General features: G+C 41.7%; 2 protein-coding genes across 2 annotated transcripts in view; one reads left to right on the forward strand and one right to left on the reverse strand.

Annotated features, from left to right (window-relative positions):
- Window positions 1-1429: 1429 nt before the first annotated feature.
- On the reverse strand, window positions 1430-6305 carry commd9 (COMM domain containing 9). The gene is made up of 6 exons (XM_085780650.1): window positions 6183-6305; window positions 4534-4650; window positions 3300-3439; window positions 2594-2628; window positions 2379-2482; window positions 1430-1641 (listed from the first exon to the last, which is right to left on the reverse strand). Exons 1-6 carry the CDS (start codon window positions 6234-6236, stop codon window positions 1504-1506), a joined length of 588 nt encoding a protein of 195 aa, XP_085636776.1. The 5' UTR covers window positions 6237-6305; the 3' UTR covers window positions 1430-1503.
- A 906-nt stretch (window positions 6306-7211) lies between these two features.
- LOC146986634 (protein NLRC3-like) overlaps window positions 7212-20106 on the forward strand; it is a 34053-nt gene continuing 21158 nt past the window's right edge. The window contains exons 1-4 of the mRNA XM_085780307.1: window positions 7212-7272; window positions 10421-10543; window positions 13382-13522; window positions 14717-14949. Coding sequence (XP_085636433.1) covers window positions 13401-13522; window positions 14717-14949 — 355 coding nt within the window. The 5' untranslated portion in view covers window positions 7212-7272; window positions 10421-10543; window positions 13382-13400. The remainder of the gene's footprint in view (window positions 7273-10420; window positions 10544-13381; window positions 13523-14716; window positions 14950-20106) is intronic.

Genomic DNA, 20106 nt, shown 5'->3' on the forward strand with positions numbered 1-20106 from the left:
TTTAATTGCAGTAGAAGACTCTGCTGATCGGCGGGCGCTAACCCTGGGCGGAGGGATACGTGAGTTGGTTCAGTCCAAATAAAAACTGTGTTTTTCCTGCACTTTGAAGGTCTGGAAAAAATTATATTATAGTGAACAATGAAAATGTGTATTTTTTTTCAGGTAAAACCTCTTTTAGGCCGTGAAAATAGGCCGTTTCTTTGGGTCTGTTCACAACACTGTATGTTGTAAATCTCTGGGCAGGGCTATTATGGGCTGGCGTTGCTAACGGGAGGAGTGCAGAGAGTCTTCTACTGCAATTAAAGTACTTAGGGGCTATTTGGAGATCATACAACCACACTTTATGATACTATCCCTATAAGGGAAATGCTGGATGCGCTGGATGATAAGTTTGGTTTTTATCAGACCCGTAGCTATAATATTCCCAGTGAGGAATGGATTTCCAACTGGCCAGCTGTCATATGGTCCGACATTAGCAGTTTTCTCATAGAGAAGCCCAGTGTTCAATATAAACGATGATTTGCGTGCATAATATAGCCTAAGTCTGTATGTGCAAAACTTTTAAATTTTTTTTAATTTTATATTATTTGTAGTTTTATGGTTGAGAGACGGTCAAGTATGTGACCATCTGTTCTGAAACTGTAATGAAGGTATTTTATTGTATGCACTGTAATATATTGTATTGTATACTATACTTTATAAGTACTGTAGGCATAGTACTGTTTTGTGTTTGTTTCTTTTTTAATGCATTTTTAATTATTGTAGTGCTCAAGTCACCTGCCCCAGAGACGACGGTGGCGAAATTGGAGAAATTTAGTGTTGACCGCCGCCACTAACTTCTCTATGTCAGAATGTTACCAATTATTTAGAGATTTGAGACTAATTACAACTATAAAATACCACTTACCAAGTGTTAACATTTTTAAGACGTTTGAAACATTGATTTAAGACATTTTAATGCCAATTAAGGCCTTGTTTTTAGATGAATGAATTCAATGCCTTTTAAGACTTTTTAAGGACCCGTAAGAACCCTGGTATTTTTAAACCAATAAATTCAAATTCAAATTCAAAAATTATGACACCGGTGCTGCACAGACTCTCACCGCCTTTAGGACCTTCGGGACACCAATCCGCCCTTTCAACGGCCTGGAGCCATAATCTACTTCTTTTTCTGGCAAACAGATGAGATCCCCTCGGTTTATTCTACAGTTTCCCTCCGTCCTTTTGCCAGTTTGTGCAGTTAACACCACAACAACTCCCTGTCCTTTTCGTTTTCTGCTTGACTCCACTTGTAAACAATGAGAAATGTCCGGCTTTCTGCCGTCTGGCTGCACGTTGCACAGAAACCCGTCTATTGATGATTGATTATTTAATGTCAGAAGAGTTTATTTTCATATCAACACACTGAATGTAACTTGTTATTTCTTTTATTTTTGATCTGATGAATTAGTGAATGTACAAAATGTGAAAATAAAGAACAGAAAGCTGAGTCGTGGTGGAGCTTCATTTGGCGGCCACCACAGACAGCTGGTCTCTGATCCGTCCCAGTCCGTCCAGGATGGTGTCCAGAGACTCCCGGCTCAGCTCCACCGTCACCGTGGAGACGGACTCGCTGCCTGGCGACGGACACGGGTCCTCCATCTGAAACCAGAAGGTCAGGTGATCAGAGCAGATCATGTGACACACACACAGTCCAGCAGCCAATCAGCAGAGAGAATGAAAACTATAGAATCATTTGTTTTGTCTAATTTACACTAGCAGGTGTTTTATTTCACTCAAAATTGAAATTTCTGGGAGAAGTTTCAGAGTCCTCCGTGGCTTCTCTGAGTTACAGCGTGCAGCACTGCATGTCCGTCTGGTATTGAAGCCCCAACATGAGAAATTGTTACGAAAAAAATTAAATGAGTCTATATTTTAAGCTTGTTTGTAGCGGAAGCTCCTCTTCCTGGTCCGTCCAAATCTCAGGAGCTTCTGCTACAAACAAGCTTAAAATACAGACTCATTTAATTTTTTTCAGGGCAATTTCGCATTTCTGGGCTTCAATACAAGACGGACATTACAGACGAGCAGCATGGAGGTATTTGGATGTTTTTTGGTGTGTCTTTTTGTTACGAAGACAGTTGGTATCCATTTGCAACCGTCATATGGACATGCACTGCTACGCCGAGACCCCCTGTAACTCAGAGAAGCCACGGAGGACTCTGAAACTTCTCCCAGCCCTTAGTCCACATGAGGGGGAGGAGATAATGAGTGCAATTTCAATTTTGGATGAACTATTCTTTTAATATGTCTATTTGACTGATGTGATATTGAGAATATGATCTGTGTTTTTTCTTCTTCTTTTGGGTGTGAGGTTCTGTACGGTGTCGGTGACCCACCTGCAGCTGGACCAGGCAGGTCGGGACGGACAGACGACTGACCGAGTCTGAGCTGGTCACCATGTCCACTCTCCAGTCCAGATCCTTCAGCTGAGGCAGAGAGACTGCACACACACACACACACACACACACACACACACACACAGTTCAGAGCATTAACACACACACACACCAGTAGACACAGTAGAAGATGAATGAGTGTGAGCTCTACTCACTCTGGTCACTGGCAGCTTCCGTCCTCCATGTTGGACTGAAACACAGGAAGTGATGTCATCAGTATCATCCTTTAACACATTTCTTTCTTTAGCTTTTCCTGGTTTGATCTGAGTTCTTCCTCTGTTTCTCTACAGCGTGGGTACTTTGATTTGATCCCCCGTGGTTTTATTTTCTTGTTTTAACTTCACTGTGCGTTCACACCAAAAGCTTCCAAAGCGTCAAAAACGCTCAAGGGTGGGCGTCAGACAAGACAGCTCCCAAACCGCTTTGGCCGCTCGTCACGTGACTGACGTCCAAGTTTGATCGCGCTGGTCATTGGGGAGCAGAAGGACTCTATCTCTATTCTGACTGGTTGCCACCGAACCGCGTCATAGCTAATTACCCTAAAGTTAACCAGGGCTCAACTTCTCCTCTGGTGACGCTTTGGAAGCTTTGGAAGCGTAGCGACGGCTGTTGACGCTTTGGTCGCTCAGTGTTGGCGGGCTCTCATTGAAAATGAATTGACTTCCGGCGTTTTGACGCTTTGGAAGCTTTTGGTGTGAACGCACAGTTACACCTCATTTCTTTTCTGTTAAGCACTTTGTACTTTAGTTTGACAAGTGCTCTATAAATGAAGGAATTATAAAGTTAGTGTTGATCTTGGTGTGTGTGGTTGTGTGTAGTTGTGGTTGTGTGTGTGTCTGTGTGTATCAGAGGGAATCGAACCTGTTCTCCAGCAGGATCTTGGTGAGCAGGTTCTTGAGGCTGGAGTGGAAGGATTCAGGGAAGAGGTTGAGGATCTGGTCTGGAGAGCTGAGGTTGTAGAAGAGGACGTGATTGGACAGGAGGTGGAGAGACTGGACCAGCTGCACACACACACACACACACACACACACACACACACACACACACACACACACACACACACACACACACACACACACACACACACACACACACACACACACACACACACACACACACACACACAGGTTAAACTGGGTAAAGATCCTCCACTACTATACAGATGTTGATTTTATCTACTGTATTTATTATGTTTTATTGTGTTTTTATCCTCAGTATTTTTACCTTTTTTAGTGTTTTATAGTTTTTATTTTACTGTAAAACACTTTGGAAACCTTTGTGTTTATTTAAATGTTAAATGCTTTATAAAGAAAATGGATTGGATAAATAAATGGATACACACATGTTGCTCCACTACTTAGAATATTTCTATTTCCCTTGAAGTTTTATGTTGAGTTGGAAAAACTTCAGTGTGTTGCAAATGTTAGATACTGTAACAGATTTGGTTGGAATGCCCTTTAGTGGACGCAGGACGTAATAATAAAGCTAGTACAGGTGTAGCTATATGATGAGTTTAAAAAAATAAAATAAAAAACATTAAAAATGTGAATATAATTAGAATATTTAACATAAGAAGCTTTAGAAACTCTGATCTGATTTGGGGGGAAACTAGTCAGGTCTGTACTGCAGTCTGGACAAGGACTCTGTCTCTCTGTCTGTCTCCATGACACCAACCTGTGCAGCCTGTCTGTCTGTCTCTCTACCTGTCTGTCTCACTGACCTGTGCAGCCTGTCCAGCTGGGATGTTGAGCGTAGCTGCAGCCTGTCTGTCTGTCTGTCTGTCTACCTGTCTGTCTCTGTAACTGACCTGTGCAGCCTGTCCAGCTGGGATGTTGAGCGTAGCTGCAGCCTGTCTGTCTGTCTGTCTACCTGTCTGTCTCACCAACCTGTGCAGCCTGTCTGTCTGTCTGTCTACCTGTCTGTCTCACCAACCTGTGCAGCCTGTCTGTCTCTCTACCTGTCTGTCTCACTGACCTGTGCAGCCTGTCTGTCTCTCTACCTGTCTGTCTCACCAACCTGTGCAGCCTGTCCAGCTGGGATGTTGAGCGTAGCTGCAGCCTGCCTGTCTGTCTGTCTACCTGTCTGTCTCACCGACCTGTGCAGCCTGTCCAGCTGGGATGTTGAGCGTAGCTGCAGTCGTCTCACTGAGCCGTGGACTCGGAGCTCTGTGACTCTGGACACAGACGTCTCTCACTGCTTCTTTAGACGGAGCCTGAGGAGACAGCAGCTGACCGTCAACAACAACAACAACAACAACAACAACAACAACAACCTCTGACATGTTCCCAGCTAGTTTAGTTTAAACTAAACTAAACTACAGTTTGTACTGAGACTGCATGGTTTTGTTTCCCTCTTTCCTGTTCTGACTACATGTCATCAGGTTATTTATTCAATTAAAGTCCCTGGAAAGTGAAATTGGAGTTTTGTTTCAAAATATATTAAAAGTGTTCGAAATGTATTGATAAAAACATGCAAAAAGACTCATTTCTGTACAGTGCTTAATTTTAGAGGTTTGGGTTTCACAGTTTCACTCTGCTTCAGTGGTCTTTGTTTTTAAGGGCAGGCTTACAGAGGGGGACGCCGTGACGGCTTCTGTGCCTGCAGCAGACATCCAGAGCTGCGAGAACTGCCTCATTTAGTCATGATTTTAAAACCTAATTTCACCTACTAAACAAATTTTTCTAGCATCCAAAATTGGCAGGATGGTTAATAGGACATACTGTATGTCTGGGATGTGATTAACTCAGAAGACGAATCCAGTGTCACTTTTCAGGGACTTTAAGTTTATGAAATGAAAAATGAACAATGAAAAATGCTACTGCTACTGTTACTGTTACTACTACTGCCCAGGGCTCCAGTCTGCCCCTAAATGAGACATTTTGCCCCTAAAATGTGACACAGTGCAACATCTACTTGTCCACAACATCTACAACCAGTAAATTTACCTTCTTTTTTTTCTTTTTTCTTTTTTTACATTGGTAAAAGGTGGAAGAAGCGACTCATAAATCTGGACTCTGTCATTACAGGTGACAGGTCAGTGTGTGTGTGAGGATCATAGATAGATAGATAGATAGATAGATAGATAAATAGATAGATAGATAGATAGATAGATAGATAGATAGATAGATAGATACTTTATTCATCCCTAAAGGTAAAGTAGTAGTAGTAAACTTTATTGACACATCACACTGTGTAACTGTCAATCACACGGGGAACGAAATTACATTTCCCCAAACTCCAAATATGCAAATTAACATTCAACCCATTTAGGCTACCACACATGTATATAACATAAAAATGAACACAGACATCAATGATATTAAAAACAAGCACAGATATGCAGACAGACAGACAGACAGTGGCCTATGATATTGTGATGTAATAATAAAGTGCAATGTGAAAAGTGCAGAAGCAGCAAGGACATGTGTATGTTATGTATATGTATGTTCATGTTCATGGATATAAAGCTCCATGCATGAAAAGGAAATGTGAATATTTGTTTTGCTGTGCTCCTAGTGAAACTAACTGAGCATCAGTTTAGTTTTTATCTTCCTGGCTCGTTGTTGTAATCTAAAGAGACTGAACAGGGTCTAGCAGACTGACTGACAGCACAGACGCTACCAGAGCAGCCAATCAGATGCTAACAGCAACTGTTATCAGCTGCTGTGACGTCATCAGAAAGCAGGGATGACGCATCACGGATCGATACATCATCTATAAAACACGGAACTGATCGATCGATACCTTTAGAAGAAGCTGTAAGTTGGTGAAATCTTCGCTGGAGACGGAGGCAGCCATGTTGTCATGTGACGTCTGCTGTCAGTCATGTGACAGAGAGAGGCCGCTACGGATTATGGGAAATGAAGTTTTTAGACGAACAACACCACCAACAAACATGAGGAAATGAGAAACTGACACAGAACACATAAGAAGTAAATCTGCTGAATCAAAAAGCTGTTTAAACTGTAAACATTTGAACTGTTTAATTTGTTCTTGTGAAAAACAATTTTTTCCTCTCTTCTTCATGAGACTTGATATTTATATTATTCCTCTACTAAAAATAAAAAGATAATTTGATATAAAATCTTAGTTTGGATTGAACAGAATAACACAACACAGAACCTGCTGATGGTTACACAAGCAGATACTGTTGTAGAACAATTTAATTATCTTAAAGTTGTTTAATTGTGACAGAGAGACATTCGCTTTTGCTTTAAAAAAAAACAAAAAACAGATGTCACTGCAGATGTGGTCTTGACTGGTCTTGAGAAAAAATCCTACTATTGACTTGTGTTTATGTCCTTTGAATCTATGTTATATAATATTCTATTTTGATTTATTTATTTTTGTCTGTTTGCTCTACAGTTGTTTGCTTTGTCTGTAAATGTTGTTACCTTTACTGATGCTGGATATGAGCTCCAACTCTCTGATGTATTATGGTATTGGATTCTTATTGTTAAGATAATTAAATCTGATCCATGGTAATACATACATAACATAGGCTACATTACATTTCAAAGCTGCTTTGTCACTTTTCCTCTCAGCAGATTGTTGATACTAAATCTAAACCCATAAATTGTAGAGTAGTAGAGTCATCGGTTTAATTTACTGTCATTGACATGAAAACACCATCTACCACCAAACAGTCATAACTACAAACAGTGATTAGTTTGTTATATGAGTCGGATTAAAAAACATGAAGTCAATCGATGTACTATACAAACACACACACACTGAGGGGAGGAGCAAGTCTTTAGTTGGTGTCTTTGTTACTGTTGTTATGTCAGACCTGTTTCAAGGGAAACGGAGCAGCAGCAAAGTTTGATCTGAGCTGGTGAGTGTAAATACAACATTATTTTTTTAAAATTATTATTATTGTTTGACTGAAGAGTGAGAGTGAGTTTGTCAGAGTGAACTTGTGTCCACACAGAGACACTGAGAGGAGAGAAGGAAACAGAAACCAGAGTGTGTCGTAGTTGTTATTCTGATCTGAGGAACATGGAGGAGGTTTAAAGAATAAAGGAGCAGAGAGAGAACAGCTGCTCCACACAACTGTGGATTTTGATTACAGCTGAATTAACATGAACTTGATGCTCAGACTCAGACTCACTACTTTATCGTCCATTAACTGAGGTAACATAGATGAACTCGGATGCTCTGTTCATATTAGTGGTTTATAAGGTCTCTGGTCTGATTACCAGCTGACATTTTCTCTCTTTACTGTTTATATTCTCATCAGCTGATTGTTACATCATTTCCTGTTCCTGATTCTCTTGTTGCGCAGTTTATAATTCCCTGTCCTCTGATTGGCTCCTGTCCATCCTGGTGGACTTTCCTCCAGTTAAAACAATAAAAGTCATGAGAGAAGTGATATTTACAGTTGTTGCCTTTGTAACAGGGGTTATGCATAACATATAATCACACAAAATAGTTTTTTTTATCATATATTTGTTGTATATAATGACCAAGTCGTTGCCTGAACTCTCTCTCTTTCTTCTTACTCTGTGGGAGAGGTGAGGGTTTTATTTTGCTCCGGGTTCTTTTATGTTTTATTTGGCCTTCAGTTAATGTTTTGCATTAGAGGTTTCCACAGCGGTTACACCTGTAAAGTCATGTGAGCAGTGTTGAAGTCAGAGACTCAGTCCTTCACTGAAAAGGAGGGAGGGAGGGGCAAGTCAAAAGTGAAAGTGTTTGTGTTGTGGTTGTTTTTGTCAGACGCCATTTTTAATGAAACGGAGCAGCAACAAAGTTTGGTCTGAGCTGGTGAGTGTGAACACAACTTTATTATTATTATTATTAGAGTGTAAAGAGTGAGAGTGAGTTTGTCAGAGTGAACTTGTGTCCACTCAGAGACACTGAGAGGAAAGAAGGAAACAGAAACCAGAGTGTGTCGTAGTTAATATTCTGATATGAGGAACATGGAGGAGGTTTAAAGATTAAAGGAGCAGAGAGAGAACAGCTGCTCCACATTTTTCTAACATTGAACTGTGTGTTTGGGACTGAGCACCAAACTGGGGGGGGGGTTATATTTACCTCTGGATCCCAGGCCACACACCACAAACTGCTCTCAAATATCAAATCAAATCAAATCAAATGAACTTTATTTGTCCCGCAAGGGAAATTTGTCTCGGGCAAGTGGCGGCGTAACAACTGCTTTGTAAGGCTATATGCGATACATGCATACACAATACATACACTACAACAGTATGGCAAACATACCCAAGAAAAGAGAAAGAAAGAAAGTGCGGAGAGTGAAAATACTTATAATACAAGTTCATATAAAAACATACCAAAAACTAAACAAAAACAAGGGATGTTGATTTAAGCAGCAGGTGGACAGGCAAACCGGACGGTGATTGATGTGATTGACTGATTTTTTTTTTTTTTTGGATTATTATTGAATAAATGTAGTTTCATTCATAATGTTTAAATAGAGATACATGTCGTTTCTTTGGTTGTGTGAAGTCTTTAACAAAACAAAACAACAACATCAATCTGTGCCTACAACGTGAACTGGTTTACATCTTGACTCTGGGTTGACCTGATGATGCTTCTTCTTGTCTTGTGCATTCACAAAGTACAATAAATATAAAAATAGATAAATTGTACAAATAATGGCATGGTAACTTTTGCATGTTCAGTCAAAATAAAATGTATTATCGTTATTATTAATATTCAGTGTGTTGGAGTGTGTTGTGTGTTTTTACTGTATTTTACGTAAATCCAGAGGCACTTCTGAAATATTTTGGAGAGAGTGTGTGTGTGTGTGTGTGTGTGTGTGGGGGGGGGGGGGTTGTGTTGTTGTTTTTCTCCATTTTAAAGTAGACAGAGCAGCAGCTCACTTCCTGTTTCTGCTGCTGGTGATTTTCTGATCTGATGAACATGGAGGAGATTTAAAGATGGTGCTGATTAAAGAAGCAGAGAGAGAAAGAACAGTTCAACAATGAGCTGAGAGCTACAGACAGAGGAGGGAGGTTTGTCCAGTGTGTGTGTGTGTGTGTGTGTGTGTGTGTGTGTGTGTGTGTGTGTGTGTGTGTGCGCACGTGATTCCTGCTATTATATACTTGGGTGTCATGAACAGTTTGCTTACTCTTGTGTTTCCTGTTCTGTGTGTAGACTCAGGTAGGCGTTCATGTGTCACTGTTTAATTCAGCTTCAAACAACAAACACAGGATTACAGCTAAATGAATGTGAACTTCTTTTAAATAGCCAAAGGCTCTCTTCATATCAGTTGTTGGTCAGTTTCCCAGCGGACATTTTGTCTGTTTACATTCTTAAGTGCTGGTGAACGCCCTCTCAGTCTGTGTTTAGTGTTGAGCTGCTGAACGTCACTTCACTTCTTGTTTCTGCTGCTGTTGTTGCGCAGTTGATAATTCCCTGTCCTCTGATTGGCTCCTGTTCATCCTGGTGGATTTTCCTCCAGGTAAAACAATAAAGGTCATGAGAGAAGTGATATTTACAGTGGCTGCCTGTAAAATCATGTCAGCAGTGTTGAAGTGTTGCACCAATGTGCTTCAGACAAAATTAGTCAAAGTTTTAACAGGACACACACACACACACACACACACGCACACACACACACACACACACACACACACACACACACACACACACACACACACACACACAAAGAGATGGGGGGGGGGGACTGAAAGTGTTTAGTTTATGGCTTTGTTGTTGTTGTTGTTGTGTGAACTGGTTTACATCTTGACTCTGGGTTGACGTGTTGATGTGATGATGCTTTTTCTTGTCTTGTGCATTCATAAAGTTTGATAAATTGTGTCTATAATGCCATGTTTATTTTAATTAGGTAACTGATGCATGTTCAGTCAAAATACAATTTATCATAATTATTATTATTATTCAGTGTGTTGGACTTACATATTGTCTGTTCAGGGGCACACTCTTGTATGTGTTTCCTGTTTTAACTCTGTGTGTGTGTGTGTGTGTGTGTGTGTGTGTGTGTGTGTGTTATCCCACAGTGTTCCTAGTTTCTCTCAGACCATGTTGAGGTCAGATCAGAGTCTCCAGGACCCGCCTGTCCACCTCTGATCCACAAACCCACCTCCACTCTTCAGACCTGGACCTGGACCTTTAGACCCACAGTAAGTCCTTCTACAGACCTGTGAGACTTTAAACTACAGCTGTTTATATTGAGCTGCACATCTGTACAGTTTCCCTGCTCCTCTCTCTGTGTCCTCAGGTCGAGGTCAAAGACTAAAACACTGTCAGCTGAGTGTGAAGTGTTGTTGTTCTGTTTGTTTGTTTATTTGTTTATTATTAAGATCCCCATTAGCTGCAGCAAAGCCACAGCTATTCTTCCTGCGGTCCACCGTCCAACAGTATCAAATATACAGTTGAAAACACAAAACATAAACATTCTAAAAATTAAAAACAAAAAAACAAGTGAGCGATATGCTTCACCTAACAAAACAAAAACAGAGTGAGTGTTTACGTTTCTTAACTGTGCTTCATTCATTCTTCGTTATATTAATTGTTCACATACTAATCCTATTACCCACATTTCTACATATCATATATGTATACTGTACATCATTACACACATCATACTTGTATATACCTTCATTCTACAGAATATACATTATAATAACACATATCATATATCCATATATATAAATATACCATGTTGTCTTACTTTGATAAATGCTGTTTTATTAATATTTTGAATTTCTTTGTGTTCGTGATGAGTTTGATATTTTTCGGCAGTGAATTCCATTCTTTCATACCTCTATAGAGAACCGTACGCTTGATGGTGTTAGATCTTGCTTTAGGTAATGTAAAGTTTCCTACAGCTGCATGTCTGGTGATATATTTATGACTCTCTGCACTAAAAGCGAGGTTTTTAAACAAGATAACAGGTGTTTTTAGGACAGATATATTTCTAATAACAACAAACTGTGAGTACAATAGTCTGTCTTTGACCAGTAACCAGTTAAGTTTCTGGTGCATAGAAATTATTCTGTCTGACTTTGATAGTTCTACTTTTGCTTTTAGTCATAATTCACCTATTCATCAGTGTTTTATTGCTCAGTGAGGCTGGTTGGAGAGGTGCTCTGTTAAAAAGAGTCACTCACAAATTACTGAATCTATTTTCCTTCTTTTTTAATGAAATTATAAATGATCTGTTTCTGGATATTAACATGCTAAAAGTCAGGAAACTTTGCCCTGGTGGTTCTTGGACACTTGGGTGACAAAATGACTGATAGCACCACCTAGAACATTTAGAGGCCCATCTGTTGTTTAACCCCATGAATAAAGCTCCACTACAGCTACGACAGACTTCATTTGAACTTTATCAATATGTATGGGAATGGCTAGTGGCTACGTCATCACATTCTAAAACATCACTTCCGTGTCCAATCGCAGGATATTCAGTATAGAAACAACAGGCAGAGCCGAGTCAAAAACACTGCGGGAGCTTTCATTTACGAATAAATAAACATATATATTCATGTATATGAATTCAATGCACAATATAGCATATAGGCCTATATATTATTTTTTTTACCGTAAAAAAAAAGAGAGAGAGAGAGAGAGAAGATGAACGTAACATGGGACGAAAGTAACAAAGCGATTTTCTCCGAGCACATATGTCTAACTTTGTCAGCATGTACATCATGTATAACCTAACAGAAAAAAATCTTGAGGTTAATGTCTTACTTTGACCAAGTTACAGTCAAGAACCAGCTGTTTTCAATGACTGAAAGTGAATTTCGATCAGCTGTGTTTACCGTTTCAGGTGTCATAGATGGTTAGACAGATTAATTAATTAGTCCAACACATCCTAAAGTTTGACTTGTCAGAGTTTTTCAGTAGAGAAGCAGCAGGTTTAAAGCAGAAGTAAGTGATATATTTGTGTTAATATAAGTCTTAAATAGTTATATCTTCCGACAGCAATCACTTCTATAGAGTGTTTGGTCTGAAACACGGGTCTGTCAGTCCCTCTGCTCTGCTCTGAGCCCAGGAGAAAACATTTGTCGTATCCTACAGTTTTTATCCAATGAGGAGAGAGAACGGCATGCAGGGCTGTGTGTGCAGCCAAGGGACGCCGTGAATGTTGTGACGTAGGGACGAGGACTGTAATGGTGCGTTCAAGGAAACTCGTAACTCGTGTTTTTCCGACCTGTGAAGTTGTACCAGTTCGATCTGGTACGAGTTCACGGGTCGGAAGTTACGAGTGGCCGTCGGAAAAACACGAGTGGGTTGCCTGGTACGCTACAAAGTCGTAAGTTGTGACTTGAAGCTGTAATTTACGGTTTCAAAAGCCGGCCTGGAACGCAGCATTAGCCAAAACGACCGGATCGCTTACCGGATCGCTTAGACTTATACAGTCTATGGTCCCTCTGCACATTAATGAGCCTGTCTGTCACCGTGTGTACCGCAGTCACCGTGATGTGTTAACGTTACAGGATTAATTAAAACACACAACGTAAACAATGCAACCGTATACATGTGTAAATACTACCGGAGGAGGCCAGTGAACCAGTGGATTGCGGTGCTCCAGTCACGGAGGTAAACATTAGTTACCTAGTAGCTAGCACTAAACGTTAGCTCATATAACGTCTCTATGTAACTTATAAATTAGTGTGTGAGTGTGTGTGTGTGTGTGTTTTGGGGGGACAGCAATGAAGAACATGCATTGCTGTATACGTTCGCAGCAGGAGTTGGACACGGAAGTGACTCGTGACGTCACACTAGCCATTCCCATAAGAGTTCCAACCAGAACACAGCTACATCTCCATGTTTAGTAACAGTAGAGCGCCACATAATGGAAAATCAGAACATCAATGTTGAGCACAGCAAAGTGTGAAGAATTTCCTGTCATGGCACTAAATAATGACACTTGTTCAGGTCTGGGCTCTTATCTGAAAGATTGTCCTAACATCTGATCTGACAGTCAGTGTTCCTGGTCTCTCTCTCAGACTGACTGGAGCCCTGAAGATGGCTGACTGTGGTGACGTCAGATCACAGTCTTCTGGATCCATCTGTCTGTCTATGAAGAGTGGCTGGTCCAAAGATGCTCCTCCATACTTCAGTCCTGAACCTGGACCATCAGACACAAAGTAAGAGACCTGTTACCAAGCTCTGACCTGAGTTGAGGTCACTTCCTGTAGGGACAGAACTTATCAGCTGATGAACCTGTGATGTCCAGATGTCTCTGATTAAAGGTCTGCGTTGGACAGAAAGGAAATGGTTTTATAGTGAGCAGCTGTTGTGATAGTGATAGTGGTAGATATGGATCATGCTGCAGCCATCAATCAATACTCAACTCACTCATCAACTTTTATTCCCCAAGTGATGAAATCAAATATTCATACTTCACATAACTCACTGAAACATAGAGACATTCTAAAGTGTAGGGAGCTCAAAAACAAGGGACATGCTCATACTGACATTTATGGTGGACTGATTGGTTCCCAAATCCCAAATTAAGCTGGTCTGCTCTCCCTGCCTCCCTTGCCTACCAGAAGCTTCCTCCTTCAGCTGTTGTTAATATTTCCATGTTTCTCACATTCTCTGTTGTAAACTGTTTTCTTGTCTGTAACAACATCTCTGTCCCGTCTGTCCGTCCTGGGTGAGGGATCCCTCCTCTGTTGCTCACCCTGAGGTTTCTCCGATTTTTCCCTGTTAAAAGGGTTTTTCATGGAGTTTTTCCTCAGTCCATGTGAGGGTCTAAGGACAGAGGATGTTGTTATGATGCCATGTGAAGCCCTTTGAGACAAACTGCTTGTAAAAACTGGTTATACAAATAAAATTGCCTTGCCTTGCCTTGCCTCTGTGATCAGAGTATTGATCAGTGATCAATGTGATGTGAATAAAAACATGTTTGTGTTTGCAGAGGTCAGAACCAGAGACTGAGAGCAGAGTCTCCAGGATCCATCTGTCTGTCCATGAACAGTGAGAAGTCCAAAGAATGGCCTTTTTGGTTCCGACCTGGACCTGGACCTTCAGAGTCACGGTAAGAGACGGTTTCTACTGTAAACTGAGCTGAAGATGATTCAGTCATTAGACTCATGTGAATGAAACAGAGAGAAACCTGGAACCAGATCAGACTCTGAAGGTTCACAACAAACCTCAGAGACAGAAACATGCACACACACTCTGTCCATCAGACTGATGAAGCACAGCGTCCTCATGTTCCTGTGTCATCAGCCTCACTGAAGCCTTACTGAAGCCCCGCCCCCTTGAGGTGGTTAACCAATCAGAGCTCAGATGTGGAGCTGTGACATGTTGTTGATCCAGAAATGTCTTGACAGGAGGAAGAGGAGTGGTGTCTCTGTGGACCAGCAGCTGTCCTGCTGTGGTCTCTGTCAGGACGTCCTGAAGGATCCCGTCTCCACCAGCTGTGGACACTGGTTCTGCAGACAGTGCTTCACCTCAGACCGGGACCAGTCTGGTTCTTCAGGACCCCCCTCCTGTCCCCAGTGTGGAAAAAGACCCAGAACCAGAGGTGGGTTGCAGACAGCCAATCAGAGCAGCTGTGTACAAAGTGAGACTGAACATCTGTCTGCTGATGTGGTCATTTGTGAAACCAGGATCTGTTGTTTTCTCCAGAGTCATTGTTCCATCACACAGCACTGACATTTAAGATGATGATTCAAACCTTCTCTTTGTTGTCTGTAATTTTTCTGTAGCTGATGAAACTTGATGTCACTCGCAAAAAAATGTGCAAGCTGATCTACTATCTGGGTGCACTGAGGATTGCGTCTCTCAAATGGGCAAAAAAGCATACGTGATGCGTGTTTGCCTTGATGAATATGCAAATATGGGCGTTTCGGCCAGAACGTGCAAAATATTGGTAGCAGTAGATGCAAATAGATTTATTAAGCACACGCACCGTGATATACCAAACCTGAAACAGATTGCGGTGGAGGTTTTTGCGTCTTTATTTAGTACGTTTGAAAGGCAAGTATTGTCTGGCACCGCTTTTTTTGTTTTATTGATTTAATACCTGCCAGGGCAAAAGCTCTTGTATCTCTGCATTTCCTCGCATCTGGGTCATTCCAGCAATCTGAAGCAGTTTTTCAGGTGTGTTAAAAGTCATTTAAGCGCCGTTACGCATGCTACACGTCTCTCCTCCTGTGCGCTCCTCTCTTCTCCTCCCTCTTAGTAGGAGCCCCAGGAGGGGTTCACGTGCACCCCCCTTATTTTTTTTTCTAGTCTGGATTTTTTGCATCCTTGGAACCTCTAAAATAGAGATTTGGGTGATCCCCGGAACAAAACCTGTCCAAAATGTGTTTTTTGCAATGTTTTAGTACCCCTATGATACCTGTGGAATTGTTGCCAGGAATGCCAGTCAGACTGTCTTTCAAAGACTGTAGCACGCTCAAATTTCGAGCGAGCCCAAAGATAGAGATATCAATGTATTCGGGACAACCTCAGGTTTCCAGTGTGACCAAGTTTGTTAAGCTACCTTGTCAGAAAGGGAGCTAAAAACCTAATGATTTAAAGTCAGATGAAAATTTTGTGAGGGAAAAACAGCCATCTACATGTTTTCAAATGGTCCCTTGACCTGTCACCTAGATGTATGTGAATGGAAATGGGTTATATGGGTACCCACAGGCCTCCCCTATCCAGACATACCTAATTTGTGTGAATCTAATGCAGTTTTGGGGGAGAACCATGCAGTAATTTGCATGCAGTAGCCTACTAATATGTCATTTTCGCCTATATACAAAATGGTGTATTTGACTATTTCTGCACACTGGGGGTTCATAAACAGTCACAGAATTGCATGAATTGGGTATGACTGGATAGCTGAGATGCTTGTGCATCCAATCAGCCTATTCAATTGTGATTTTAGTCCATAAAGTAGTGTATTGGCACAAATGGTGCTTATTGCTTATCATGAGCAATAATTCAATCACTCTTTGAAATGAACATTGGAGGATTTATTCACGTGTGCTAAACAGTAATTTCACCAAATGTAGCCATTTAGTAACTATGTATGAAATGCAATAACTTATGGTCATAGGAGCAAGAAATATTGCAAACTACTACTGTAGGAACCAGGGACATGTCCCCTATAGAATTCCTCTAGATGAAGCTTGATTTCAGTAGTTCTCTTCATCATCATAAATTTTTTGCTTCAATGGTCTCATCTTGCTCTTCTTCCTCTTCTTCACTATCTGCCTCCTGTGTGAGTATGTCAACCAGAGATGGAGGCATTATGGGTCTAGCAGTCCACACTACTCCACAGTACTCCATAGTACTCCACAGTACTCCATCTTCATTCTTCTCTCATCCCTGGTGAAAATCATTTTGTAATATATGTTCTTGTTATACATAAAAAAGCAAACACAGTTAACAATATAATATTATTTACCAGATGTAGGTCATTTAGGCTGCTCAGAGATGGGCGTAGCTGCCTGTTTGTAACCTGCCACTCCAAAAGAAAGTTAATGCAGTGCATGTGAAGATGATACACAAGATGGTCAGAGAGGATGAGTCCCTCTCAGCTAAGTCTGAAGTGGACCTTAGACACCTCCCACCATCACAATGCTGTCGCCATCCACCACAGTGCTGTCTCTCCACCCACATTGATCGCTGCAACCATAGAGTTGCAGGTTACAAGCGGGCAGCTACCTTTGACTGCTGGACCGATAATGCCTCCATCTCTGGTTGACATATTCACACAGGAGGCAGATAGCGAAGAAGAGGAAGAACAACAAGATGAGACCATTGAAGCAGAGACTTTTGATGATAAAGAGGAATACTAAAATCAAGCTTCCTCTGCAAGAGGAATTATGTATGGGACATGTCCCTGGTTCCTACAGTAGTTTATGTTTGCAATTTTTCTTCCTCCTATACCATTAGTTATTGCATTTCATACATGAGCTCTTGAGGATATTATTGTGTTAAGTTACTGTGTGTTTAGAGTAATGACTGTTCAGGGGAAGGAACTGTTCATGATTTGTCCTGGACCTGATGGACCTGTACCTGCTCCCAGAGGGCAGCATGCTGAACAGGTGATGGTTTGGATGGAAGTGATCACTGAGAATTGCTGTAGCTCTGGAGAGGCAACAGAGCTAGCAATATAGTCCAGGGCGGGAGGTGGACAGCTGATCACTTCTTCTGCAGACCTTATCACTCTCTGCAGTCTCTTCCTGTCAGTCACAGTGCAGCCAGCATACCATACAGATGGCATGGCATACACCAGCAAACTCTCAATTGAGATGAGAAGGTCTTCCTGCAGTTTGTTCCATCTCAAGACCCTCGGAGGGGGAGACGTTGCTGGGCTTTCTGGACAAGGACAGTTATGTCAGCTGACCACGATAGATCCTCTGAGATATGGAGCCCTACAAACTTAAAGGTGGAAACCCTTTCCGCAAGGTCAGGAGAGGGGGGGGGGGGGGGGGGGGGGGGTCAGTCTTGTGCCTCCAAAAGTCAGGATGGAAGAGCTCTTGTCACCAACTTTAACAGACTGTCGATGGTTAGAAAGAAAATTCTTAATCCAAGCACAGGTGGTAGGAGGGAGGTTTAGTGTGACCAGCTTGTCTGGTATGATGGTATTGAATGCCGAGCTGTAGTCAAAAAGCATCCTAACTTTCCCTGAAAATTGAGTAAGTGTGGAAGATGCCACCCTATTCCAGCTGAGATGAAGATGTGCTTTCGTGGTTGCCATGCTAGTGGAGTAAAGGTTAAAGGCCTGGAAGTGGAGATGAACTGGGTCCTTTCTGCCGTCAATTACCAAGGGAAATGTCAACTCCCTGCCCATCAAGAGTGATGATATTGAGATATTGGACTCAGAAAGTAGATTGTTTCAAAATCATAACAATTGTGTACATCCCACCAACGGCTGCTGCTCAAGTTCAATGCAAAGTTTTCCATGCAGTCGTTGCTAGGATACAGGCCAAACATCCTGAGGCACTGACCTCAATGACGTTTCCCTGAAGTTCCACACTGAAGATGGAGGAGGCCATTCTGAATAACTTGGATCATCCTTTGTAAAGTAATTTGTATTCGTATTTGTAACAGAAGTCCAAGGATGTTCCAGGTAGCGTCCTCGGTGGACCTGCTTGTCTTGTTGGCAAACTGATGGGAAGCGGTCCTTGATGTGCTTTAGGACCAGCCTCTCAAAGCACTTGGTGACCACGGGTGTTAGGGTGATGGGTCTGAAGTCAATGAGGCCGCTGATGGTGGTGGATTTGGGAACAGGGATTATGGTGGCTGATTTCAGGCAGTGAGGGACAGTGGCTTATGTCAGTGAGAGGTTGAATATTTTTGTAAATACAGTAGACAGCTGATCAGCACACACTTATAATACTTTGCCAGGAACTCTGTCAGGATCAGCAGCTGTCTTCTGATTCACTGACTTAAACACACTTGTGAACCTCATGTTCTTTGAGGGAGAGTGTGTCCGTGGATATGCTCAGAGGAAACTATGGGCAGCTGGGATGCTTTGGGTTTCTCAAAGCGGGTAAAGAAGTGGTTTAGCTCCTCTGTTAAAATGACCTTACAGACCCAGCCATGTTGCCCTGATAATATGTATTTTAGGCCTTCCCACACTTGCCTAGGGTTGTTGTTTAACATGTAATCCCAACTTGTTCTTATCGACTTTATTGCTCATGATAAGCAATAAGCACCATTTGTGCCAATACACTACTTAATGGACTAAAATCACAATTGAATAGGCTGATTGGATGCACAAGCATCTCAGCTATCCAGTCATACCCAATTCATGCAATTCTGTGACTGTTTATGAACCCCAGTGTGCAGAAATAGTCAAATACACCATTTTGTATATAGGCGAAAATGACATATTTGTAGGCTACTGCATGCAAATTACTGCATGGTTCTCCCCCAAAACTGCATTAGATTCACACAAATTAGGTATGTCTGGATAGGGGAGGCCTGTGGGTACCCATATAACCCATTTCCATTCACATACATCTAGGTGACAGGTCAAGGGACCATTTGAAAACATGTAGATGGCTGTTTTTCCCTCACAAAATTTTCATCTGACTTTAAATCATTAGGTTTTTAGCTCCCTTTCTGACAAGGTAGCTTAACAAACTTGGTCACACTGGAAACCTGAGGTTGTCCCGAATACATTGATATCTCTATCTTTGGGCTCGCTCGAAATTTGAGCGTGCTACAGTCTTTGAAAGACAGTCTGACTGGCATTCCTGGCAACAATTCCACAGGTATCATAAGGGTACTAAAACATTGCAAAAAACACATTTTGGACAGGTTTTGTTCCGGGGATCACCCAAATCTCTATTTTAGAGGTTCCAAGGATGCAAAAAATCCAGACTAGAAAAAAAAATAAGGGGGGTGCACGTGGACCCCTCCTGGGGCTCCTACTATCTCAAGTATGTGGCTGCCCAGCTGCAGGACCGGGACGGGGACTGAAAGACGTCACCTCTGCCTTCACCCGTCTTTGATCCCTCTGGTCAGTGTGGCCTGAGTGTCCCACCTGAGCTCTCTATTAATCCATCGGATCAAATTTCATGCGTCCATCCAGCTCTCTGTCCACACTCTCCATGGCGAAAACGATTACCATGCACAAAACCCCCATTTAAATACTGCGGTTTGCATGTGCTGTTATTTAGCCGGTTACTCTTAGTAGATCACCTGTTTTTCGTGCGCCAACCAAACACACAACATTTTACCAGGAGCACACAATTGAATGCCCCTTATCTGG

The sequence above is a fragment of the Trachurus japonicus genome, chromosome 6 (assembly GCF_045865225.1).
Source record: "Trachurus japonicus isolate A0001 chromosome 6, Traja_1.0".
In the NCBI taxonomy this organism is placed as follows: Eukaryota; Metazoa; Chordata; class Actinopteri; order Carangiformes; family Carangidae; genus Trachurus; species Trachurus japonicus.